Genomic DNA, 24,737 nt, shown 5'->3' with positions numbered 1-24,737 from the left:
AAGTATAGTTATCTAAATATAGAAATTAGTCAGGAATCAAAAATGTCTTTACTTACTCAACAATAATTGTGATTACCTTACGTGACTGATATTAGAAAAATTCATTAGGTATTAGATAGCTAGAAAAACAGTAAAGACATACTGCAACAATCGGATATGCATATGCCATCAATTTTGTACACGAATCATAGCGTAAATTAAACGTCAAAATTTCGTAATTAATTTAGACCAAGCGTGGGGTAAAAGGTATTAAAATATATGACTCAACGCAAGGCATCTTTTAATTTTACTAATACTGGTACAAAGCAATCCTGTGATAAAATAAATCCATAATAGCATACCAGCTATAATAATTAGCAGAGTTATCACCGATAGATTTATGAATGAGCAAGACACTGAGGATTAAAATTAGATGGTCTTGTATAAGGTCGACTGAGTTAATTCTATGAAGGAAATATGCGCATACAATACAAATTGCATCAGTTACACGGAGGTGGGAGTATGATCTCAGCTAAAGGTTACTTAATCTGCCTCATAGTTGCAAGTTCTGTCAGTATATCATCATTTCAATAAAATCGCCTTATATCTAATGTTTTGCGATATTAACTACTAAAAACTAAAGACATCTAATTGAGCATACAATTCTTTGTTCAATATAACCAACTGATTGATTATGTAAAATAACAGCGATCATAAAATCTCTAGCTAAGAAATACTGTATTGGCATACCATGATTAACATTGACATCTTTACCAAGTTTGTAAACAGCAGTAATTCTACAAGTACAGTGTACAAGATACTCACTATTCAAGAACTGAAAATAATATCATTAATATGTTTTAAATATAAGAATAAGTCTGATATCAACGATGTTTGTAATAAATTTTTGAAGCGCTTCTATTTGTCTCGACACAATTATCGTTTAATGTCGATCATATGAAGTTTTTGACGTCATATTATTACTATTATTCATAAAAGGCCTAGATAGCGTAAAATGAATCTATCCTTTGTATTATTGGATTACTTATTACCAGTTTTTTATTAAAATTTATCCTTAAGTACTCTTTATCATTATCATATGGCTACTGTAACTTATTGAATATGATAACATTCAAAGTTAATCACCATAATTGATAATAAAGTGCTTACGGAATACGTATATTAATACTACTAGATAGAGTCAAAAAGTATATTTAAGTCTATAAATTATAATTTACCAGTATTCAATGTTGATCACCATGATATGTAATCTTTTATCAACAATCTTCTTTGTGAGCTAAATCCTATTATTACAATTGTCTCTGTCTTCAGCTATGCTGGAATACAAGGATATGCCCCCTCTATGTCAGTAGATGACTTTAATTCTTTTAGCTTTCAGCCCTAGTTAAGTCTAATCGTCATAATATACGTTTTATTAAGGTTAAGCAAAGTATTACACTTATAATAGATTAAATCAAAGACTTCATCAATCTTCAGTGTCCGTCATCATATATGTTACTCACTTATGTGTTATATATTATATATAAGATAGGCATGATTAAAGAGTTAGAGGAATAAAAACAGACATAATAGCCCTAAAATGACGAAATTTATACGATATCAATACAATATATCAACATTATGTACGTTCTACTCCATCATGATGATAAAAATGAATCCCGTCCATAGTAACTGCTGCATTAAAACGCTCTGCAGTAGAAGGAAAGATCGATTTAATTAAGAAATAAATTTTAAAATTGAAGATTAATTCCCCAAAATGATAGTTATAAAGTAATTCATGTGATCAAATTTTATTTTTACGCTAGAAGAAAATAATAACCTAATATAGACGATAGACAAATTAAGATGACAAGGAAATCTGAGTTTTAGTAAATGACTTCCTCATAATAAACTTACTGAAGCTAGACTTATTTATTTTCATCCAATTAAGTGATTCATCAATCCAGAGACTTTTAAATTGAATCACCTTGAGTAACATCAAATTTCTACTATCGTCTTATTTAACTATTGGAAATATTGCAATCATATTACCGTTCTTGTACAAGACTGATTTTTAAGCTCCATTGATAGACATTTTAACCAATATTTAATATCATTTCTCATCGCTATATTCGCGTACTCAATAATAATTATATTCCATTTATTTGGCTGATAATTTTTTATTTAAACACTAGTAGAGTATTAACTAAAAGACAAGCATACCAATACGCTGTGCACCTACTTAGACCATATCCAATCTATATCAAATTGCCTAATTCAGTTTTCCAAATAATTATATATTTCAGCTCTATTACAATATCAAAGGACGATAGTATAATTATTACGCACATGAAAGCTATCTTTAAATATATAATGACTCAAATAATAATTTAATTGACGTAAAATCTCATCATTTTGCACGCTATGTATCATTATTTTCCAACTTAATTAACTTATCAAAAGAGGTTGTTGATCTATGCTCTGAGAACAACTATCAAATATCAACTACTTTTTAAATATTAAATTGACTTTATCTGATTAGACCGAATTTAAATTCAGAAATTATCTATCTTAAATTGATGAATAATTAGTAATCAATCCATAAAGTAGAAATAGATATTTCTTACTTAATCTAATTTATTAGTATATACCAATTCTTTTGACCGTTTTCTATCGTATATCATTTATTATTAATACGAAAACATACCGTACATTTTGCAAACATTAACCTACAAATAGTAAAGAATTTCATAATGTCCAGATCGATTTAGATTAGCTATGATAAGTCAATGGATTCAATACTGCCTAACATATAATTTAATTTAAAAATATCTGCTGTACTTGTAAACAGGATTTCATCTGTAAAAAATCCCATGACATCGTCGGCAATTTTGACAATGACAAAAATATTCCACTACGCTCAATATCTATTCTCTATTGTTTACCAGCAAAGAGCTAGGGGACCAGTATCTATCCGACAACTAGAAATAAAACTCTTTAATAATGTTGTTAAATTGGACCACCTATGATTATTTAGGAGCTTTATGTCTATCCTTATATCATTTATTGTTAAAAGTAAAAATGTTTATGCTATAAAGATTATCTATATGCAAAAAAAATTCTACGACCTGACGATCCGTATGGGTTAGTAAAGCTATTATAATAGACTGGATATTAATTCTTAAGCATTTAATAATAAAAAGATCTAGTATGTAAACATTACCGATAAGCAGGAGAAGAATTGCAGGCAATGCGATCCTGTTTTCTAGTTGAAATATTCTAGCAGACTCAACATCATTAATATTGATGACCAATAACAGAAATATTTTTTACGTGTACTTTCATCTATATAACACGTAGGAAATAGTTCCATGATATCACGATCGTCTAAATAAAATTAATGAAGCGATATCTTTAAAAATATAATATCAATTTCACATTTATTAATTACTCATTAGAAAATATTTTTCGACACTTGCAGACGCGACTTATGCGAGGTATAAGAGTTTCATGATATGAACCCTCATTTCAGATTTTATTATCGAGTGTTTCAGATATTGCATTATATCATTTATTATTAATAAGAAAATATTTTCCACGCTCACAAATATGACATAGAAAGAATTCTATATTCACGATTAGTGTTGCAATATTCTAATGAATCCAATACTAACTTTACATCTCGTATTATTAGTCAATAAGAGACACCAGACCCTTATAAATATAGCCTGCACTAAAATATACTCCTTTTAAGTGCCCCGGTAAAATTAAACTACTCACAAACATCGATTTTACAAATTTAAAATAATTATGCGAACTACAGCCCATATTTTAACCAAATTGAATAATTACTTATCACAAAATTCACTCATAATCGATCTGAATTTATTCTACATATACACCAGTGTAAAGATATTTATATCCGCTAAGACTTGTATTAATGGCTATAATTTGTTGACATACGAATTGCGTTATAACAGCAGCGTATTAATTCTTTCATTTAGACAATAATCTAGGCCGAAGCTTTTCAAGTATCCTAGATTCGTTGTAATGCTATAAATGTTTATACAATCAGCTATATTTTTATGCTAGACTCCGTTTAACTTTTCATCATCAATCATTAACAATTCATCATTTATCAAATAAAGGCCCAATTATCAATAATCAAGTTAAAATCTTTCAAGAGTCTTGTCTCTACGTCATAGTATGTGTATATATTAATGCCTATCCGTAGGGAGTGGTCAGAATTTATTGGTCATCTGAAACTATTAACTATCTTGTATTAGCAGTTGTCTTTATTAAAATACTCTGATATTTTAAGCATACCAAGCTGAGCTGGTAGACGAGATTAATTAACCAGCTTGATTGATTAAGCATTGACAACATTGTCATCTAATATAAAAGCAAATGTAATTGGAAACCTATTTAATCATAATGTTGCAATAATTGCCAAGCTGATCAAAACAAAGCTATTATCATCTATATATCAAATTCAAAGTATAAAATTTTTACTACAATTTTAAAGCTACATTTCGTACATCGTCTTGTTTATTCTTATATATAAGACGACATCCCCGTCTAATAATAATATGAATTCAATCAATGATTCATATTGATTAGTGAGCAATAAATTTTCATTACGTTAAACTGAAATATGTAAGTAAGAGTACAGAGGATAATTTATGGAAAGAAAACCAGCATTAAAGTAATTAATATTTCATAAAACATCACCAGAACGAAATATTGCATTACTCTGACCTATAACTCTAAGAATAAATCAGCAAGTACCGTATTAGAGCAATTAATATTTTTAAAAAATCACCAAGGGACATGAGCTATTGCGTGGACTGATCGATTCATTGAAGAATGAATTAAACAAACATTGGAGCAGTTGATATTTCGAAAATTACAAAAGATATGTATTCTTGTGTTTCTTTGACCTATCAACTTAGAAATAAGTTAAGCAAAAATTTGGGCAATTTATATTTGGAAAAATCACCAAAAAAATATGGATTCTTGCCTGATTTTGGCATACAAATTTAAGAATAAATTAGTAAACATTGGAGCAATAAATATTTTGAAAAATCACCAAGGAATATAAATTACTGCGAGACTCATGAATTTTTGCGTCACTCTGACTGATCAATTTAAGAATGAATAACGAACAATTAGAGCAATTGATATTTCGAAAAATCACTAAGAGACAGAAGTTCTTGCGAGGTTCTGACCTATCAATTTAAGACTGAATAAGCAAATAAGTATTTAAAAAAATCGCTAAGAAATATGGACCATTCTTCACTTAACTATGATTTATCAATTCAGAAAATATTTCATGGGAAAAGAATCCATGGTAATCGATTACTGTTATTGATAAATTTATAATGTAAAGATATCATGTTATGGCAGTCCTATACATATAATATACTCAGTAACTTAGACAAATTATAAAGTAAAATTATAAGTGTATGCAGTTCGTAAAGTTTAACGAGCGTGAATTCTAGTTTCTCATTAATCACTATCATGACTAGAAATACAGGAAATCTTTTATATAGATATATCAACAATAATTAAATGACTTTTTTTCCATAAACAAACAGTAAGCTGTAATTATTTTATTCTGATTTTTAAATACAGACGCTATCCTATGTAATGAAGATCTAATGTGATCTATTAATATTATTACTAGTTAGTTATCATTACTTTGCACTGATTTATCGATTGAGAGAATCTTGCATAGTCAACATGGGTTAGTTATTATTTGCTACGAATTCGATTCTAGATTACTATTATCCTCGCTCTGTCCTATGAATGCATAGGACATTGTATTGAGGGAATACAAATATTGATCAATTATTAATCACGCTAAGTTAGTATTCGATTATCATGACGCTAGTGTGGCCTATAAAGGCAAAGAGCATTGCATGGAAAGTATATCAACATGAATTAGTAACTACTTACAACAAATTATTAACAAACTTAGCATCGCATTAATCTAATATACAGAAGCAAAAGACATTCCATACGAAGATCAATGTTACCATTGGAAGCTCTGACTAAGTACGGTACGAATTTAGAGTAATAGCGAACTTATTCCTAGCTGATGGATCATTATATCTATTGGCAATGTTAGTATTCCTCAATCGACTGTCTCCTTTCATGTATTCGTATTTGTTACCAATTTTAATCTGCTATCGCTCATTTTTTAATCATTCCTTAATGGAATTTGTATCTGTTATCAAAGTAAATTTTCGTGATGTGTACATTAATTCCATATTAGTTTCAATATATGCTTCTATGCCAGTAATGTTTAAGTTCTCCTTAATTATGACTTTAGTGCTTGATAGTTATATATGTTATACACTAGCAATCGTTAATTTGAGATAATGTATACTAAAATATTCATTGCCAACTAGTTTAACTAGATTGTATTAATGTTACTGTCTTCTTAATTTTGGCTTTAGAGCTTGACAATTGATACATTAGCAATCGTTAATTTAGGATTAAATAGACTAAAGCAGTATTGCCTATAAGTCTATCTAGATTGCATTAACGTTTACGGTCTCCTTAATTGTAGCTTTAGACTTTAAGAGATGATACGTTGGCAATCATCAATTTAGGATTAAATAGACTAAAATAGTCATTGCTAATACGTTAAACCAGATTGTATCTATCACCTCGAATGATATTAAGGTTGAAAGTACAATTTCTAAGTTTACATGAAATAGCTTAGTAGGATAGCCTAACCTATGTTTGTTAAACTGCGATTATGAATGGATTAATTTAATATTAGCGCAGTAATTTTGATATGATTAGACTGCGTTTAATCCGTACCAATGGAGATTCTTTACAGCTTTAATTTAATTCATTTCTTACAGACTAAGTGACTGCTCTAGTTAAATCGATTTTAGGCACCTAAATCCCATTAAGTTACGTCTTTAACGATAAAAAATTAGATCAATTTAATTTTGCATAGTCAATTTAATAGGATTATAATCCGTACAAATGGAGACTCTTTAGAGTATTAGCTTGGTTCATTTTTAAAAGACAATATGACCGATTAAGTTAAGCTAATATTATGTACCTAAACCTATATAAACTGTGGCTTCACCGACTCTAAATTGGATTTTAATTTTCTAGATAGATTGGAGACCTCACTCTGCTCAATTTTAGTTCTATCTGCATAGGAATATCAACTGATTGGTATTCCAATTGACAGTAGTATCGATTCCAAAACACACTCTCAACCTTTGTTGTAAGTTAGGATTATTCCTATCGCGTAACAGTATCCCAAATCTAAAAGTGAATTGCAACATTGTACAAAGGGTCATAATAGAGGTAATGGTCTATCATTTATAGAGCAATGATCAGTAGGATTAAAAAGATTCATGGCTATTTAAGAATAGATTGATATAGCTCCATTATGCAAAGGAACATTTCCTTAATCGTCTTTTACTCTTTACACATTCTTCTAATTTCACAAACATCGATCGGTGATCGTTCAGTTTTTAATGATGACTTATTGCATTTGTAATTATTTCTTAAAGTGGATACATGGCTTAATTAAGCATTAATGATGAAATCGATCTCCGAATGGGTAGCTAAGCGTAATTCCTTTTACGTAACTTTATTGTTACTTACTGATTCGTAATTATGCATTCATTTATTTTGGAGAAGCCATTGAAACTAGCATCCAGGTTGAATAGTATCTAAATTTTCAATATTAAGCAACTAAAAATCCACTTGTCTACAATATTGTCCATTGCAATGAACGAACGGTATTTCATATTTATTGGTATCATGTAATCCAATATCACTTTGTTACTGCCAATATTCTTTTTCCTCAAATAGTCTTTCTACATGCTGTCATTTTATCCCTACACCTTTCTTCATCATCAGCAATATCGAATAAGATCAGACTGACTTGGATCACTAAAATATCTGACAGTAAAAATTTAATACAGAATATATTAATCCATCCCTTCAAAGCAATTCCTTCCTTATGAATTTACAATCGATTTCTTGATGTTTTCATATTTACCTATTTCATCTCTTTGTTGTCTTCATTATACTGTTATAACAGAGGAATATGGGTAAGAAATACAGCAAGATTGTTGACTGCAAATAAAGCATAAGATTATAAGCCCTCACTTTCTTATAAATGACTTTATCACCTTTTAGCTTGGTATATGATTGTTGCCATTGCTGTTGTGATGCTTTTAATCTATTATCCGTTCAAGCTTCATGATTATAAATGATTAATATCTGATATACTCTGTTCTTATACTCGCATAGTTTAAAGATTTATATATCAAATGGTCATAAACATTTAATTTCCTTTTTGATGGTTGTTTATGCAAATAGGGGATATTTTTCATACGACGCAATCAATTTTATATATTAATGACAATCATATCTATATGGGTAACGATATTCCTTACATTGATTTATTACCTATTATAATATATAGGCCCGCATTAATTTACTTTTTGAGCACAACTACATGCACAAAGAATAAAAGTATTCTACATATCAGTATAAACAAAAATGCATCTTCTCCTAAGTTAACAAATAATGTCCTCGTTTAATAAAATTTATTCTTCTATATTATCATCACGTAACCATATCTTTTGATGATTGAAAATCGTTAGCATGAAGGAGCATTAATGATCACTTATTGTTAATTATTTCGTTCGCTCTATTACCCATGAAAATAGATATAGCAAGATCAATCCTTTTATCCTACTTCATATCATAATCATGCTATAACTTTGTACAACTTAATTCGCTATATCATCAACTTCTTTTATTTTATTGAATATTACTAGCGTCGTAAGGAACTCGATGACAGTACAATCAATCTGTATTATGCACAGCATTAGTAACGCTATTAGGATGTGGAAGTGTAAAACATATCATCCATCTTTGTTAGGCTCAATATTAATAGACCTGTTAGGATGTGGATTTGTCGGAATCGATCATCATTCCTTTATTGATATTGAGCTGTTATATTTCACAACGTGCACGGTCCTATAGAATTCAACCATTTCATCGCTCTCTGACAGTTCAATTTTATTAGTGCTATAAACATCTTGAATTTGACTGCATCATCAATCTTTACATTATTCTCAACATCAGTAGGGATGCTAGAATGAGGAACTCCACAATATTATCCTTAATCTCTTTATCATCATTTCTTTATTCACAAGGCGTATTTAGTTCTAATATTTTACTACATGCATAGTCATTTACAACTCTATATTTCATCGATCCCTTTCTACTTAATTTTACTAGTACTACAAACATCTAGATTTTGATTATATGGTAATAAGTAAATACCCATTCTTAGCAATACTGGAATGAGAACTCCATAACACTATCCTAAATCTTTTATCATCGATATTTCTTTATTTATATTTAGCTCTAATATGGCACTACGTGCATAACGTGAAACTCTACAATAGTTTAGTTAATTCTGTTACCACAGTACATGCAACCTTAGATATCATCATTGGTATAGAGAATTCAAACATATCGCCAATCCCTTTATTATTCTCAACTTGAATAGCTGTATAAACATATGGAAATAAGCCATATTATCGATCACTTTTAACAGCACTCTATTGTAATCACGTTATAACGTCGACGTGTTTATTATACCCTAACATCGATAATATTATGTGAGTAAACTTGAGAAGTAGTCTTGTAGAATGATCCATGACTAGATTACTCTCAGCTGCGACAAAGCTATAAACACAGTATGAAGGATCGAACCACTCATCCTTATCAATTCCTTCTTTGACAAGTACTCCAATTTAATTACTGCAGAATCATGCAGAACTGAATCAGTCAGCATGCACAACTCTATACCAGCATGATCCATACCACAAGATTCTATTCAACTCTAATTAATTATTACACTATAAACATGTGGAATTTCACCCATTTCTTCCTCTATCTATACTCAACTTGAATTACTGTAGAATGTAAAGGAAATCTATCATTACATCCATGTCTACATACTTCATATTTAGCTCTAATTATTATACTACAAACATTTGGAATTTGACCGTCTCACCCATTTCTTTCTCTACCCATACTCAACTTGAATTACAGTAGAATCTTAAGGAACTCTATTATAGCATCAATGTCTACAAACTTTATACTATATTCAACTCCAATTATATTATTATAAACATGTAAAATTTGACCGTGACAGTCATTTTTCCTCTGCTCATACTCATTGAATTACAGAGGAATTTCAACATCAATGTCTACATACTTATAATCAACCTCAATTATGACACGATAAACATGTGGAATTTGACCATCTTGCCCATTTCTTCCTCTACCTATACTCAACTTGAATTATAGTTGAATCTTCAGGAACTCCATTATATCAATGTCTACCTATTTTATGATAAGTGTTCACATTTAATAACAAAATACGAATAAACAGATGTTACTGTAGAATGATCCATATCACTCCATTCTATCCAACTCCAATTATGCCGTAAACAAGTAGAATTAAACGATCATCTACTCCATTTTCTACGTGTACTCAATTTTAATTGCAGTACAATTATGCAGAAAGCTCAATAATAAGGTTGATTAATTCTGTACGTACTACATCAACGCTAAAATTAACCAACCACGAGACAAAGTAATCTGATATTAATCTAGCACCACGCGTGCCATGATTGATGAAGTGTTGATGATGATAGAAAAATAGAATCATTATTTCATGAAAGAAATCACACTTGATTGACGTGGCGTTGATACATAATCACAACATGTTTCATCAAGTTTTCTACTTTGCTTAATCGACTGACTAGGATAATTATTTTACCATTATCTATCCTTTTTATCTTGATTTCTTTTGTCATTTTGATCCTTTTGTCTATCAGCTGTATACTCCACCTTAGATAGCATTATCTTGACTAGATAAGAAAAGAAAGGAATGCCTATTGAATTCGATTAGCGATCCAAATAGTTTAGGTAAATAACATCCAATTCTAATAGACTCGTTGAACTATTCTTCTCTTTACGTGCCATAGCCTATTCACAGAATAATTAATCCAAGCTTCTACCAATAGAGGTAAATGAATCATTCTGTTGACATTTTATCTATCTCCCTTCAATTCTATTGACAATGCGTGGAATTTACCAACCTGTTGTCCAATTCAACCGGTTATTATCTTGCCCATTTGAATATTGACATTATAAAATAGCATGACCAAAGTTGAATAGAAGAAATATGTCAATTATTTTCATCCTTTTCTATCCTCTTATTGTATATGACCAACTGGATTCTTACATCAGTTGAATTGATAGATACTCAATTCGATCATGACCTAGAGAGAATTGTTCATCTTGTACGCCTTTTGTATCGATAGAAAAACTAGTATTAATGACAAACAAAATTGAGCATTGTCTCTATTTTATAGTATACTAAAAGGACGACTAGGACAGCAATTATACTATTTCACGACTTCAATACTAGAACCAATTGGATAGAATAGAGAGAGAGAGAGAAAGTTCCAACAAGACAAGGGGGATCATCAAAAGAGAAAAGACAGACATTCAACTACTTGCTGTCTGGAATTGAAAGGAGGAAAGAAAGACTTTACCTTGATATCTTAGCAACATTCAATTACTACGCAAGAAGAAAAATTGTAACTTAACAAAGAAAGAAAATCATCGCGATTATAATCGTGGTCTTGGCATGGTGAAGCAGTTTAGCAACCTATTTCCCTACATTGATCGACTCTAAATAAGTGACAATTTTACAAGCCTTATCACGCATTTATCGCGAAGAAAACGTCTTTTCTTCGCCGACTCTATTCTGCCTTAAAGATAGCTGAAAAAATCATGTATATAATATAATCAAGCCAACCATTTGAATTGGTAGCTTTCCTGAAATCTTTGGGGTCGCTATCTAATAATCCAAATTACTTGTATTTTCAGTCAAAGTCAGCGATCTGCAAAAGGTAAGTTTCATCCTGATTGTATCGAGCTGATGATCAACTCCTTTGCTTGCAATCCCAATTTTTTCCCCCAATGCCATTGCTTCCTCTAGTATCATCATCTTTTACATCGAAAAATTTTCAAATTCCTTTAAAAGCCTTCCGGTAGAATTTTTCGCTACTCGGTATACGATAACGCTTATTATTAGTACTATTCATGTTCGCTCAATATCCCATACTAACGATTAAATTCACAATGATCATTTAATAGCTGTATAACGTCTGTACGTTAATGCTAAGTTACGTCTGAATTTTTGCTCCACAGTAGAATACGGATCAAGTCGACCACTTAATTATTATTCTCGATTCTAGTTCATCATTTAATTTCTAGCATAACGCAAAAGAATTATCAAGCTTTAATCTCTCTAAATAAGATTAAAAATACGAAAAGGGATATCAACCCATTAATATCATAATCATTGATGGATACAACTGGCAGTTGTTTATGCTATCAAATAGACGCTAGGAGAAGAAAGTTAGGGATATGAATCTATTTTAGTTTTCACAACTTTTTCCTACGCGATTACTTACCTAAATCACAGTAATATAAAATGCCTAGCATTGTCTCATCCTATAATCCTTTTTCTGACCACAGTAGGCAAAATATGGACCTATCTAAAGTAATAAAAATGGTGAACGGTGATAGCTTAAGATTTGGCTGTCAACATGATCGCTTAAAATAACTCATTATCGATCTATGAGTAAATTAGAACTGTTCTCCATTGCTATCTGTACAAAATAATCAGAAATAGAACAGGCGTCTATACGCCTACATTATGCTTGCCTTATTACTTTGTAAATTAGATTGACCTTTAATATTTGTGGAAAAGAGAGAAAAATATTACGACAAGAATCAATCAGTCATCGGTATAATAGGTACAATTCCTTCACATTGCTGTAAATTAAAATGCTACAAATGCCACACAGAAATCAGTTTTATTCTTCCTTCAAGAAATGAACAATATTATTCATCTCATCTATGCTTGCATTTTAAATATTAAATCATCGAGCGATCGATGATGATACTATTATTGAATAACCTGATAAATTTCGTTGATATAACTCTCTTAATCCCTTAATCTTTTTCTCATCAACCAATTGATTCCAAAAACCATCATACTGCAACTATCAAGGATGGAATTCTCTATTAAAATCGATACTCTGGCCATTAATAGACGGTGTTAGGATTTATATGTAGTAACTTATAATGTCTAACACAGTAAAGAATTGCGCATTCTAAATTTGCAAGTTATTTTATACCTACAAAGTAATCAAGGCTCATACTTACCATATTTCCAATATTAAAATTTCTTTGCACGTATTTACCATTTTAGCTATTAAAAACTGTGATTTAAAGCGCCTCCGTCATTCTTTAGATATTAAATTATTCAATACTTGGGCCACGATGATCACTATTAAAAAGGGGATATAAATTTACCTTGTTTGATTTATCCTTATTTAATATTTGTCCATCTTAGCAACTATCACAGCTAGAATGATTAGGTCATCAACGTCTAGATTGGATTTATTCATTCTTGTCATCATTCTGACGGTGCATATTAATTTTTTATTCGATATATATTTTACGCCTATTTTATTTATCCATCTCATTAACTACCATAGCTAGAATATCAGGTTACCAACGTCTAGATTAAATTTTCCGCTCTTGTCATCATTCAGACAGTGGCTACTAATTTTTTATTCGATATATAATTTTATGCCTATTTAGTTTATCCATATTAAGTTCTTATTTATCTTATTAAGTGCCATAACTATAATGATTAGATCATCAACGTATAGATTGAATTTGTCCACTCTTGCTATCACTCTGACAGTGCATATTAATTTTTTTTTCTTCCATTCATTGATCTATTTCAGTAATCAGCCTAGCTAATACATCAGCTTATTATTGATGCGTTAACTAATTTGATAGCTTGAACACATCTAATCCATTTTTTTCTTATTGATAACTGAGGTATACGTAGAGTAATAATTTCATTTTATGCCATTTTTTTACGCCATCGAATTGATTCGCACACCTCTCAAAGTCAATAATGATCCTTTTTAACATCAAGCAAACAAGCAAAAATCGGAAAATCAAGATTCTATTACAACATCAGCCATTCAATCATGAAATAATCTAAAATAAATACCTATAACTTATTAAAAGAATACGATAGCGAAGCAATCAAATTAGCTATTATTACACTACAATATCATTAGTATCCTATTTCGCTAATATTCACATCAGTAGATCAGTTCCTTCCTGTTATTCCTAATACATTTTTAAAGCACAATCAATTGTCATAATAATCTAATCAAATGGAATAGAGGAATCGGTTTTTAGGAGAAGGGAGATCAAGCTGTTATTCTTTGGGCTTCCATTGACTGCAAATTCTGATATTAACCACGTTAACTTTGTTCGATACCTTACGATGCCAAAAAGAATAATTTATTTTATTTATTTGTTCGCTAATGCTGACCATAATGAATTACCGGTATGTAAAGAGCGAAATTAAAGCTCTATAACTTGAACTAAACAATCAATATATGAATATATGCGATATGGATAGTAAGAAAGGGTAAACAGGGTTATATTTTATTTAGAAGACATCTTTTAGCATAGTGGTGAAAGCCTGCACTAGAATAAACTTCAATATTGCGAGATCGAAGCTGTATAAAATCAAAAACTTCTTGTGTGGGTATACTAGTAATAGCGTAAATTTATCATCGAAAGTTCAATTTAGTTAATATACTACATTCATTAAGATACTGTCGATAATGTTACTTTCAAAATAAATTCCTTTCTGTTGTTTACAGAACTTTAACTTGTCCAATCCGATTTGAAAAATTAAATAATATAAGAGTCGTAAAAATTATATGCCTTCACAAAATATCCGCCTGTTAAAGGATAGCATTGAGCAGATGATAATTTTACACCATTGAACTTATACTAGTAAATAGAGTAAAGTAGCAAACGTAACAGATGATAATCCCAACCAATAAATGCTTTTCATCCTTTTGCTATCATGAATGACTAATCATCCTCCAATTCTTCTCCAAAACAAACTAATAAATAATATACTAGAAATATGATTGAGTTTTAACATTTTTTATTAAAGTTTTTAACTATCGAGCTATATATTAAGGAAGATTTACGCAATGATATGAGATTTAATCAGCACTTATTTAAATACTCTATCCCTGTCTTACTATCTGCCGAGTCTTATGAGACACTTAAATTTGCTTCCATTAACCTCTGTGATGGATAACCAGTAATCAACATCGAAGCGTAAATCTATAAAAAGCTACGGCAGTACTTGATTTAAATTAATCGTAGTTGGAATGAAATTTGGTTAAAATAGGAACTAAAGTATAATAGTGACCAATCATCACAGTTTAGCAAGAAAGCCTATATTACTTAGATGAATTTCTAAATTAATATACTACCTATAATATGAAATAAATTGGGCTGAAATAAGGTCTTAAAGTGTAATATTAAAATAATATATACTCTTAGTTCAACATTATATCTTTTACTTAACTATATATGGATTCCTTTATCAACGATAATCTTCAATTTTCCAATTTATAATATAAGATCAAGTTACATTTGGGGCTAATATTTATATAAACCGATTAAAAAACGGGACCTTACCAATTATCATGATACAGTAAGATATTACCATTAATCTAACTACATAGAATTAATAACAGTCAATTTTTGCTGAATTCATCTTCTATGTACTCTAATTTCAAGTAAATTAGTTTCAATAAACACCCTATCAGACTTTAATACAAATACTTGGAAGACAATTAATCTTTATTTATGTACGATGTCAGCCTGGATGATTTTGGTAATACAACCTTGCTGCCATGATTGATCTGACAATAGTAATCAGGATTGGATCTTAGCCAGTCAGTGACATTATTTACTCTTTAGCTATTAAATTATACTCTATCAATTCTTATTACATGAGATGGAGACAGCGACAGTTGGATAACTGGCATTGAAAATTAATATCAATTATCATTATCATTAATTACTTTGATTGCAATTGAAATACCAGTCATTTATTTTTGAGGTAATTACTCATCTATTTTAAATGACAATATTACGGTGATCGACTACGCTGTAACTTAAGCCTCTAGTGGTTATTCCCTATTCCAGAGTATAAGTTGAATAACGCACTAAGTTAGAATATTCTAGATTTTCGATAGTAATTGCATATGAATTAGCAGTCAACCTATTTATGGCAGCCGTTGTCTTTGTTGGAGTTGGCTATTTCGAAATGGGAAATAGGCCACACTCTCCAAGTTCATCTTGATCCTCATCCTATAATATAATCAGAAAAATGAAAACATCTCCTCCCTCTCTGATAAAACAGAGATCAATCTAAATCCTTATTCGATTATTTATCAAGAAAGTAATGCCAGATATCTCACTTCTTCATTCCTAGACGAAATACTACATTTGCACGATAAGAATCTGGTAGAAAAACTTAATAAATCATAAAATCAAATAGCTGTGCCGAGTAGTTATCACAACTATGGCGTCATATCATACAATTCTTAATTAATGCAAAAGAGAATTGAATTGATTATTGGCATGGATACCTATAATTACTCATAAATTATATCAATAGCGTCTGGTTATATTGCTTTGCATACTAGCTGTATAAAACTGCCTTGTCTATCCTGTACATAAATACAAATAATAACATAAAGAATAGGAAATATTCTTCATGTCTAGCTTGTGAAAGAAAATATACTAGACCTTATTATGATGATAAATGATACCATTAATCTAGCAGACTTCTGATATAGAGATAGACAGCAAAAGAGAGAGATAACGGTAATTTTTAAACATAAATAGATGGACTACGCAGTCTAATCTATTATTTTATTTATTTAGAGCTATATCATTGGTCTAAAATAACAGAAAAAGACTCGTCAACATCAACGTATCCGTCACCAACTTTTTCTTGGCCAAGATTATTGAATCTGCCTATTTATGATGGCTAATAAAATGGCGATTAGACCATTTTCTTACGTCTGTTATGCCATCATCATGATTATCATCAGTTGCCATTCTTCACTAGCAGGTAGGCTTAAAATCTGTATTTTTGTAAAAATACAGATCTAATTTTTTTAAGGAATTGGATTTTACATGAATCATTTCATAATTATTTATTATTAATATTAATATTATTTTGAAGATTTTAAAGTGAGAACTTTTCCTTCTTTCCTTGCGCTGTCTCGTATCTATTAAGATTAATTGATAGCTACCAAACATATTTAACTTTTAAAATACATATTCTAACAGTATTCCTAGGAATCATTTCATATTTAGTATTAAAAGAAAAAGATTATCTATACGTCTCTAAATAGAGAAGTTTCTAATAGTTAGGATGATGAACAGGATTTCTGGTAGTCCTATCGCTGCGTCTCCCATTCCTTTTCATTCTCACTAAGATAGAATATAATTGCCCTATAATCTAAATATTGGATCAAATTGACCAATGAACCTTTACGCTAGACTTGAGTACTAATCTATTGTGATTGCCTTCTTTTTAGCTCTACCATTAGAATTTGTCGAAGAGCCGTTAGCTGAAGTTTTAACTATCTCTGGCAGCTCGGTGATACTTAATTGCCAAGCTAATGATCCACAAAGCAATGTACAGTGGTACAGAAATGATCAACTATGGACCAATAGTCAAGCAGTTTTAAATAATCATTCATTATGGATACAACAAGTTAATCAATCTACCATTGGCAAATACCAATGCCACGCTAGTAGCAACAATTATACCATAGTTAGCCGCTATGCTGCTATCAAGTGGGCAAGTAAGTTGGCATAATTGCATCATATATTATAAATCTAAAAATATTGAATAAATATCCCATTATAAATTTGACCCATTTTCAACTAATTTAGAATGATAATTAGTAGAATTTTCGTTCGTTATTTCATTATCTGCAGTAAAATCGCCAATCTCATAGAAGTACATTAAAAACTTCTAATAGTATCGAACTGAATCATCACTGGAAAGATATTTGATTATAAATATTAGACTAAGCAATATTGATATTTCTATCATTCATAATTGAACAGCATTCTCAAATCCATCCTTATTATGTACATTCCTAATTGACTATCATTTATTCTACTGTCCCTAATTTATATTAATAAGATATTCCTATCTATTTCCATGGCTTATACTAGCTTAATATTAAAAATTGTATATTGGTGGATTAATGAATCCATATCGATCTATTTTTTAACTCTAGCTATCGGAGAATTTGCTATCAATATGACGAGCGAAATCATGGCATTTGTTGGCCACCCATTAACTATACCTTGTTTTCCACCTAGCAGTAATCCACCAGCTATAATATCATTTCGAAATAAAGGTGTTGAGGTCGTCCAATCTAGTCGAGTTCAAGTTCTCTCATCAGGTTCATTATTCATTGCCAATGTCACCCGACAAGATCGTGGCAAGTATAAATGTTTCGCAAAAAATCCTCTACTACCAAATCAAGAGAAAAATAGCGGACCACTCCGCACTCTGGTGACTGTTCAAAGTAAGAATTGTCTATTCTCCTTCCTTCCTTTCTTTTTAATTCCGCTGATTTTATTCAAATCAATTTCCATTTTTTCGATTTTAGATACAAATAAATTACATAATACAATCTCTTTTACTACTTTACCTCGTGATGTTACTGCTCGAGTCAACACGGATGTTGTTCTTGATTGCGTCCCACAAGCTGATCCAGAAGCAGCTGTCCATTGGCAAAAAATTGATGGAGTAATGCCACAGGGACGCTATTTCATTCAAAATGATAATCTTGTCATTCAGCGTGTACAATTATCGGACAGTGGTCATTATCGATGTACAATAACAAACAGAGCAGGATCAACATCAGCAACTGCGCTACTTTCTATTGAAGGTACAGAGATTATACTCGTACATGCATAGATTGAATCTATTTAGCATTGCCTATTCCTAGTTTATTTCTTAGCTTATTACAACAGCACATTACTATGCTCTGAATACGAGGGAATAGTCGCTAATCGAATTTTAAATATAATATCACGTAAATTAGGACTTCTTTAAATAGATCAAGACTAAATGATCAGTTACTAAATTTAAAGATTATAATTTTAGAAATTAAATTATATATCTCATCCTGTATCTAATAGAATCCAACAGTAATATTTGAGCGAAAGGAAATAATATGGCATAATATAAGTTTATTTTAATCTAATAAATACAAATAGATATTACTGTAGGTCACCTAGCGACGCTATAAGAAGCTTGAAATAAATTTAAGTATTAGAGGAAATAAAATCGCTTTATTTCCCGTTTACAATATCAGCATACCAGTATGCAAATAATGTTAGACGATAGAAGAAACTGTAGATGTACTTTTAGCTTGGAATAAACTTAAATTTATTGGCAATTTTACTTCAATAGCTCCACCTGAAGCCTACTTACCTCCAGAAACCAAAACTTATGTAGGTGCTGATATCGATTTAAATTGTTCCGTAACTGGATCAGCCGTTACTGCTGTGCAATGGTTCCAAAATGGTGTTAAACTAATTCGTACAGACTTTAATTCTCGCATTCGTAGCAACTACAATCATCTCTATATACGTAACGTTAATAAAGGAGATGAAACTATATATCAATGTGTTGCTTTCAACCAATTTGGCAGTTCTCAAGTTATAACTTATTTGAAAATTTCGCCAGGTAAAGCTAAATTTCTATTTTCTTTTCAATGTCTATTACACGAGCGATTGATATTCTGAACTGATCAATAACACATTGTGATATCGTTAAATTGAATTAGGGCGTCCAGTGCTACCATCTTCATCTACTCCTGCAACATTAACAACAAATCCCTCTACAAGCCAATCAGCTAGCAATCAATTGACCATATGGCCTTGGATTAATACTGGTATGAACAAAGAAATTAACGCTTTATAAATTCTAATTACTATCACTGAAGCTATGGATAAATTAATGAACTAACTCTCATTATTATCTCGTCTTGATTGACTGTCTAGTACCCATAATTACATTTATAAGGCAAGAAAGCAAGACTAATGCAACAATGTTATGGAAGTTTCCATCCAGCGATAGACGCTATGTCAAATCATTTACTATTAGGTATAATATGACTTCCTCATTTAGTCGATCATTAAGGCAGAATATGATCAAGGATATATCGCCCGATTTAAGTCAATTCACTATCCAACATTTAAAAGGAGGTCAAAGATATGTGTAAGTAGTCTATCTTGTATACTTGGAAGATCGTACATAACATAATTGAATAACAAAGAAATTGAATAATGCAAAATGTATCAGTATTAAGTTTATTTTAAATATATTAAACATATAACTATGTATTTCAATAGACTTACTAATGTTTGTATATCCAATAATTGATATAACATCCTCTTTAATTACAGGTTTGGCATAAGAGCTAACTTTAAAAATGATAGAACGAGTGATTATAGTAAAAGCGCAGAAATTCAATTGATAGAACGAATTATGCCTCCAGTAGTGGTTCCATATATTAGTCATACATCCTGGATTCAATCCAAGGCCATCGATATCTATTGGACAGTGAGTTATTACATAAGTAATTTTAATAGTCTAAACTGTTAAAGATTAAGCTGGACATTGGAATTACATAACACATCTACTACGTGTAAAGCTAATTTCCATTTTTTCCCTCCGTTAATCAACAGCTAAGACCACAAACGATTACCCAAGAAGTAATTACTCATTATAGACTATGCTATATGGTAATCGATGACAAGAGTTATGCAATGCGTAACATGAAGTACATCAAATTTGACAATGTTGGCCTTTATGAATATCGGCTTTATGGATTATCGCCAAATCATACGTATATTACAGCTTTGCAAGCAATTAACGGCCAAGGAAGAGGAAAATTTAGCTTATTCTACGTTATTAAATTAAATTCAGGTGAATTTAATTCATAATTAATATTCGTGTGTGTAAGTTAGAGTCCGATTTACACCGATCTAATTCAGAGCATTACCTAGATTAAATTTTTAATCTAGTTAAATACCCGTAGCTAGTAGTTTTCAACCAAGGATAGCATAAACGTGTTCTAATGCATTGTTAAAATGAAACCAGATTATTTTTAACCTAGTTAAATAGTTACAGTAGTAGTTTTTAACCAAAGATAGAATAAATATGTACTAATATATTATTAAAACCTGACTAGATTATTGTAATTCTATCAATGTCTTGTTATATATAATATAATCTAACCTATTGTTGATATATAACATATATAGATTATAACAACTATTTGCATCTTTTTTCAAATTACTTATAGTTACACAGCCTACAGTTAGTACCAAGAATCCTCTAATCTACAGCGAAACTAATCCAGCAACACAAACTATCATAGATGATGATACCTTAACAAAAGATGATTTAGTTATTTTTACCGTTGTCATTGCAGCATGCGGTATAGTTACAATCGCTGCCATCGTATTAATTGTGCATGTTATCAAGAAAAGACATAGAATACCCCAATCTAGAAAAGGTAAAACATTAGGAAGTGTATAGTAACAAAAAGAATAATGTCTTATTTTCCATTTATAAACTCTAGTAGTTTACTGGATATAAGCATTTATCTTATATATACAACTTTTACTTGTATTATTATCATCATGCTAGAATCGTTGATTATCAGAAATTGCATGATTCTAAAGACGAGAAAATGATAGAATATTGAAATAATCATCAAAAATTTATAATTTAGATGATAATATACTTATATATTTGATAGGAGCAAGTATATTTCAACACGAATCCGAACGCGGTGAAGAAATCCAAATTGTTAGGTTAGTACGAGTATGTTACCACTAAATAAATTAAATTAATTACACCATTAGCGTGGAATAAAGGAGATTTAACCTCCAAAATACTACGTATAACGCAAGAAACGGTATCAATATAGGATAGTTATACCTACAATATGATTTATTCTCATATTATTACTTATACTTAGGACAAATGCAGTAGTTCAATATCAAACTGATGGAGCCGTTGAAACATCAATCATTAGAAATACTCTGATTGAATCAAATCATGGCAGTTCCAGCAATATCGATAAAACGGTCGATGCAGATTCCCTTAATGAACAATCACCTGCCCCAGCCTTAGAAAGGTAAGCGAAATGAAAAATAAAACTCTACTTAATCAGTAATATGATATCGCTTCCGTATTGAAGAAATATCAATACTTTTTTTTAATTCACGCTGTTAATTGAATTGATTGCATACACAACTTGTAACATAATTCCGACAATTTCATCTAGTGAACTATGCAAGCAACAAAAATTTGAAGCCCATCCTAGAATGAATAGTGAGAGTGAAGGAAAAGCTGCTCATGTAGCTGAATGGATGACAAATCAGCCTCAACAATCATTCGATCACTCCGATTCTTTTAAGAATATTACGAGAGAATATGGTTATACCCGAACTGATCGTCGACGATCATCGAAACGACGTTCAAGACGAAGACGCCATCGTAATTATGGCCAAACAGATAATCGCTATAGTCGACGAACTGATCCTAATTCACATTCAGAATATTATTCATACCAATCCAATCGTTCTAAAAAGTATCGCAAGCGAACCGATGGTAGTTCATCCAGTTGTAATGATAAAATACCTCGATCTTATTTACCTAAAACAAATCGTCATTATGATGATCAATCAGAATTCGAGGAACCACATATAACAAATAACCGATTAGTAGATAACCGTGGACTTCCATCGCCTACGGACACAATTCATTATGAAGACCGATGCATTCATCCTGTTTATATACCAGAGCGCCAAGCAATCTATGATGATCGACAATTTGAAAGTAGCGATCATGGAAGAATGCATCTTCACCTTGGTAATTTTCATCCCACCATTAATAGTAATCCACTTATTCATCGAAAATATTGTGATGGTTGCAATAGCAGTCATGCTGGTGGTGCTAGCAGCAGTAATGCTAATCATAGTTATTGTCACCCACGGTATCCATCTTATATCGCTGATGCAACATGTCCCATGTACGAAGGCGATAATCATCCTCAATATGCACATATCTATTCTAATTCACCTCAAGTCGTTCGCGTTACTATACCTTCACCTAAGGATAGCTATCATCCTCATCATCATCATCATCATCATCAACAACATCATCCACAACCATTACAGCAGCAACGTATTATCGAATCAGCGGATCCTTACTATATGCAAACTGCTAATAATGATTGCAGCCCGATTGAGCCAACTACAACGCCAGCTGGAGGTCATGGCCAATTAGCATTAGCTTATTCCAATGAACTACCTCTAACTTCACCAGATCATGATACTAACACTTTAAGCCCAAATAATAGGCAATATAGTTTAATGAATACTGGGGAGCCTGATACCGATCTTCCGTTACAAGAATGCGAAAGAAATTATATTAGCGATTATGATGAAAAGAATGAACGTAACGAGGAGAGGCAAACAGACAGTATTGATATTGATAATACGTCCCGCCGAAGTAGGTTATCACCGCCTGAGGCAGATGATTATAAACGTATAGAAACTAGAACATGATCAGGAATGCTTGTAAATAATCTAATCAATTTTGAATATTAATTTCGTTGAAAATTTAAATTGAATGAAATTCCCTACCGATAGTTTTAAATTTTGAAAGTTATATTATAAAAAATTTGTCGATCCATGAAGTAATAGACGGTCGATTTTTTATTTCTACGTTGCTATACTCAGTAATAAATTAAAATTGATACATGTAGTATCTTAATATTAATATAACTATTCATAGACAATTTATCTACAATGTAATCATAAACCGAAATATTTTAAATTAAATGACTTTATAACACCCTGTATAACAGCTAGTTGAAGCGTTCTATATTGAATAATGCCAACAATGAATAAGTTTAGATTTCGAAATAGTTACAATTCTTGCTCTCCATTAATTCAATAACGTTGACGCTATTTTAAGTCGCAATATTGATTTTTATTTATATTCGTTGATCGATACGCATATGTAAAAATTAAATTCATATTATACTTCATTATTGCCTATTAAATGAAGTTTTATTTGTAGGTAAAATGAGAACTAATTTGTATATCCTTGCTAGAAAAAGTGCTTTGTCTACACTGTCATCATTTTGAGAGCTGACTACATTTAAAAATATTAGTAAGAAATCGTTTACTTGAGATTTAAACACGTATACGGATACATGTATATGTCTGTGTAAATTTTCTCTCTGTACATATCATATTCATATACTGTATATTAAACTCAAAATAATCTCGTCCTAGACACGAAATAAAAATATTTTGTTTAACACATTAGAAATAGGATGATTAACTTGTCGTATAAAAACGGTTATCAGAAAATTGAAGTCTAAAGAAAGATGACATCAACTATAATTTTCGAATTTCTGTATTACAGTAATTTATCCTTGCTGATAATGAGTTTAAATTGTTATTCTAATATCATTCTTTTCGTAGTATCTGTATAATTTCAAGTACAACTTACGGTACTTAGCTGATAAATTATTGAAAAATTGAAAAATAAAGCTATACTACCTAACGAAATCGTTGTCATTTGTTATGTTCATCTCATAGAATAAATAATTAAAAATTTCAAAGTTGCTTGTATTTAA

General features: G+C 30.6%; 1 protein-coding gene across 1 annotated transcript; it reads left to right on the top strand.

The window, feature by feature from the left end:
- Positions 1-17,031: 17,031 nt before the first annotated feature.
- TRIADDRAFT_55980 (uncharacterized protein) lies at positions 17,032-23,655 on the top strand (the record flags this gene model as incomplete). Its single annotated transcript, XM_002112152.1, has 13 exons — positions 17,032-17,107; positions 17,580-17,849; positions 18,294-18,587; positions 18,672-18,953; positions 19,481-19,756; positions 19,857-19,964; positions 20,074-20,176; positions 20,479-20,635; positions 20,761-21,001; positions 21,381-21,593; positions 21,840-21,894; positions 22,062-22,220; positions 22,371-23,655. The coding sequence occupies 13 exons, from the start codon at positions 17,032-17,034 to the stop codon at positions 23,653-23,655; spliced, it is 3,519 nt and encodes a 1,172-aa protein (XP_002112188.1).
- Positions 23,656-24,737: the final 1,082 nt, after the last annotated feature.

Source organism: Trichoplax adhaerens, genomic scaffold (genome assembly GCF_000150275.1).
Source record: "Trichoplax adhaerens TRIADscaffold_4 genomic scaffold, whole genome shotgun sequence".
Classification (NCBI taxonomy): domain Eukaryota; kingdom Metazoa; phylum Placozoa; class Uniplacotomia; order Trichoplacea; family Trichoplacidae; genus Trichoplax; species Trichoplax adhaerens.
This window is presented reverse-complemented; position numbering and strand designations above follow the sequence as displayed.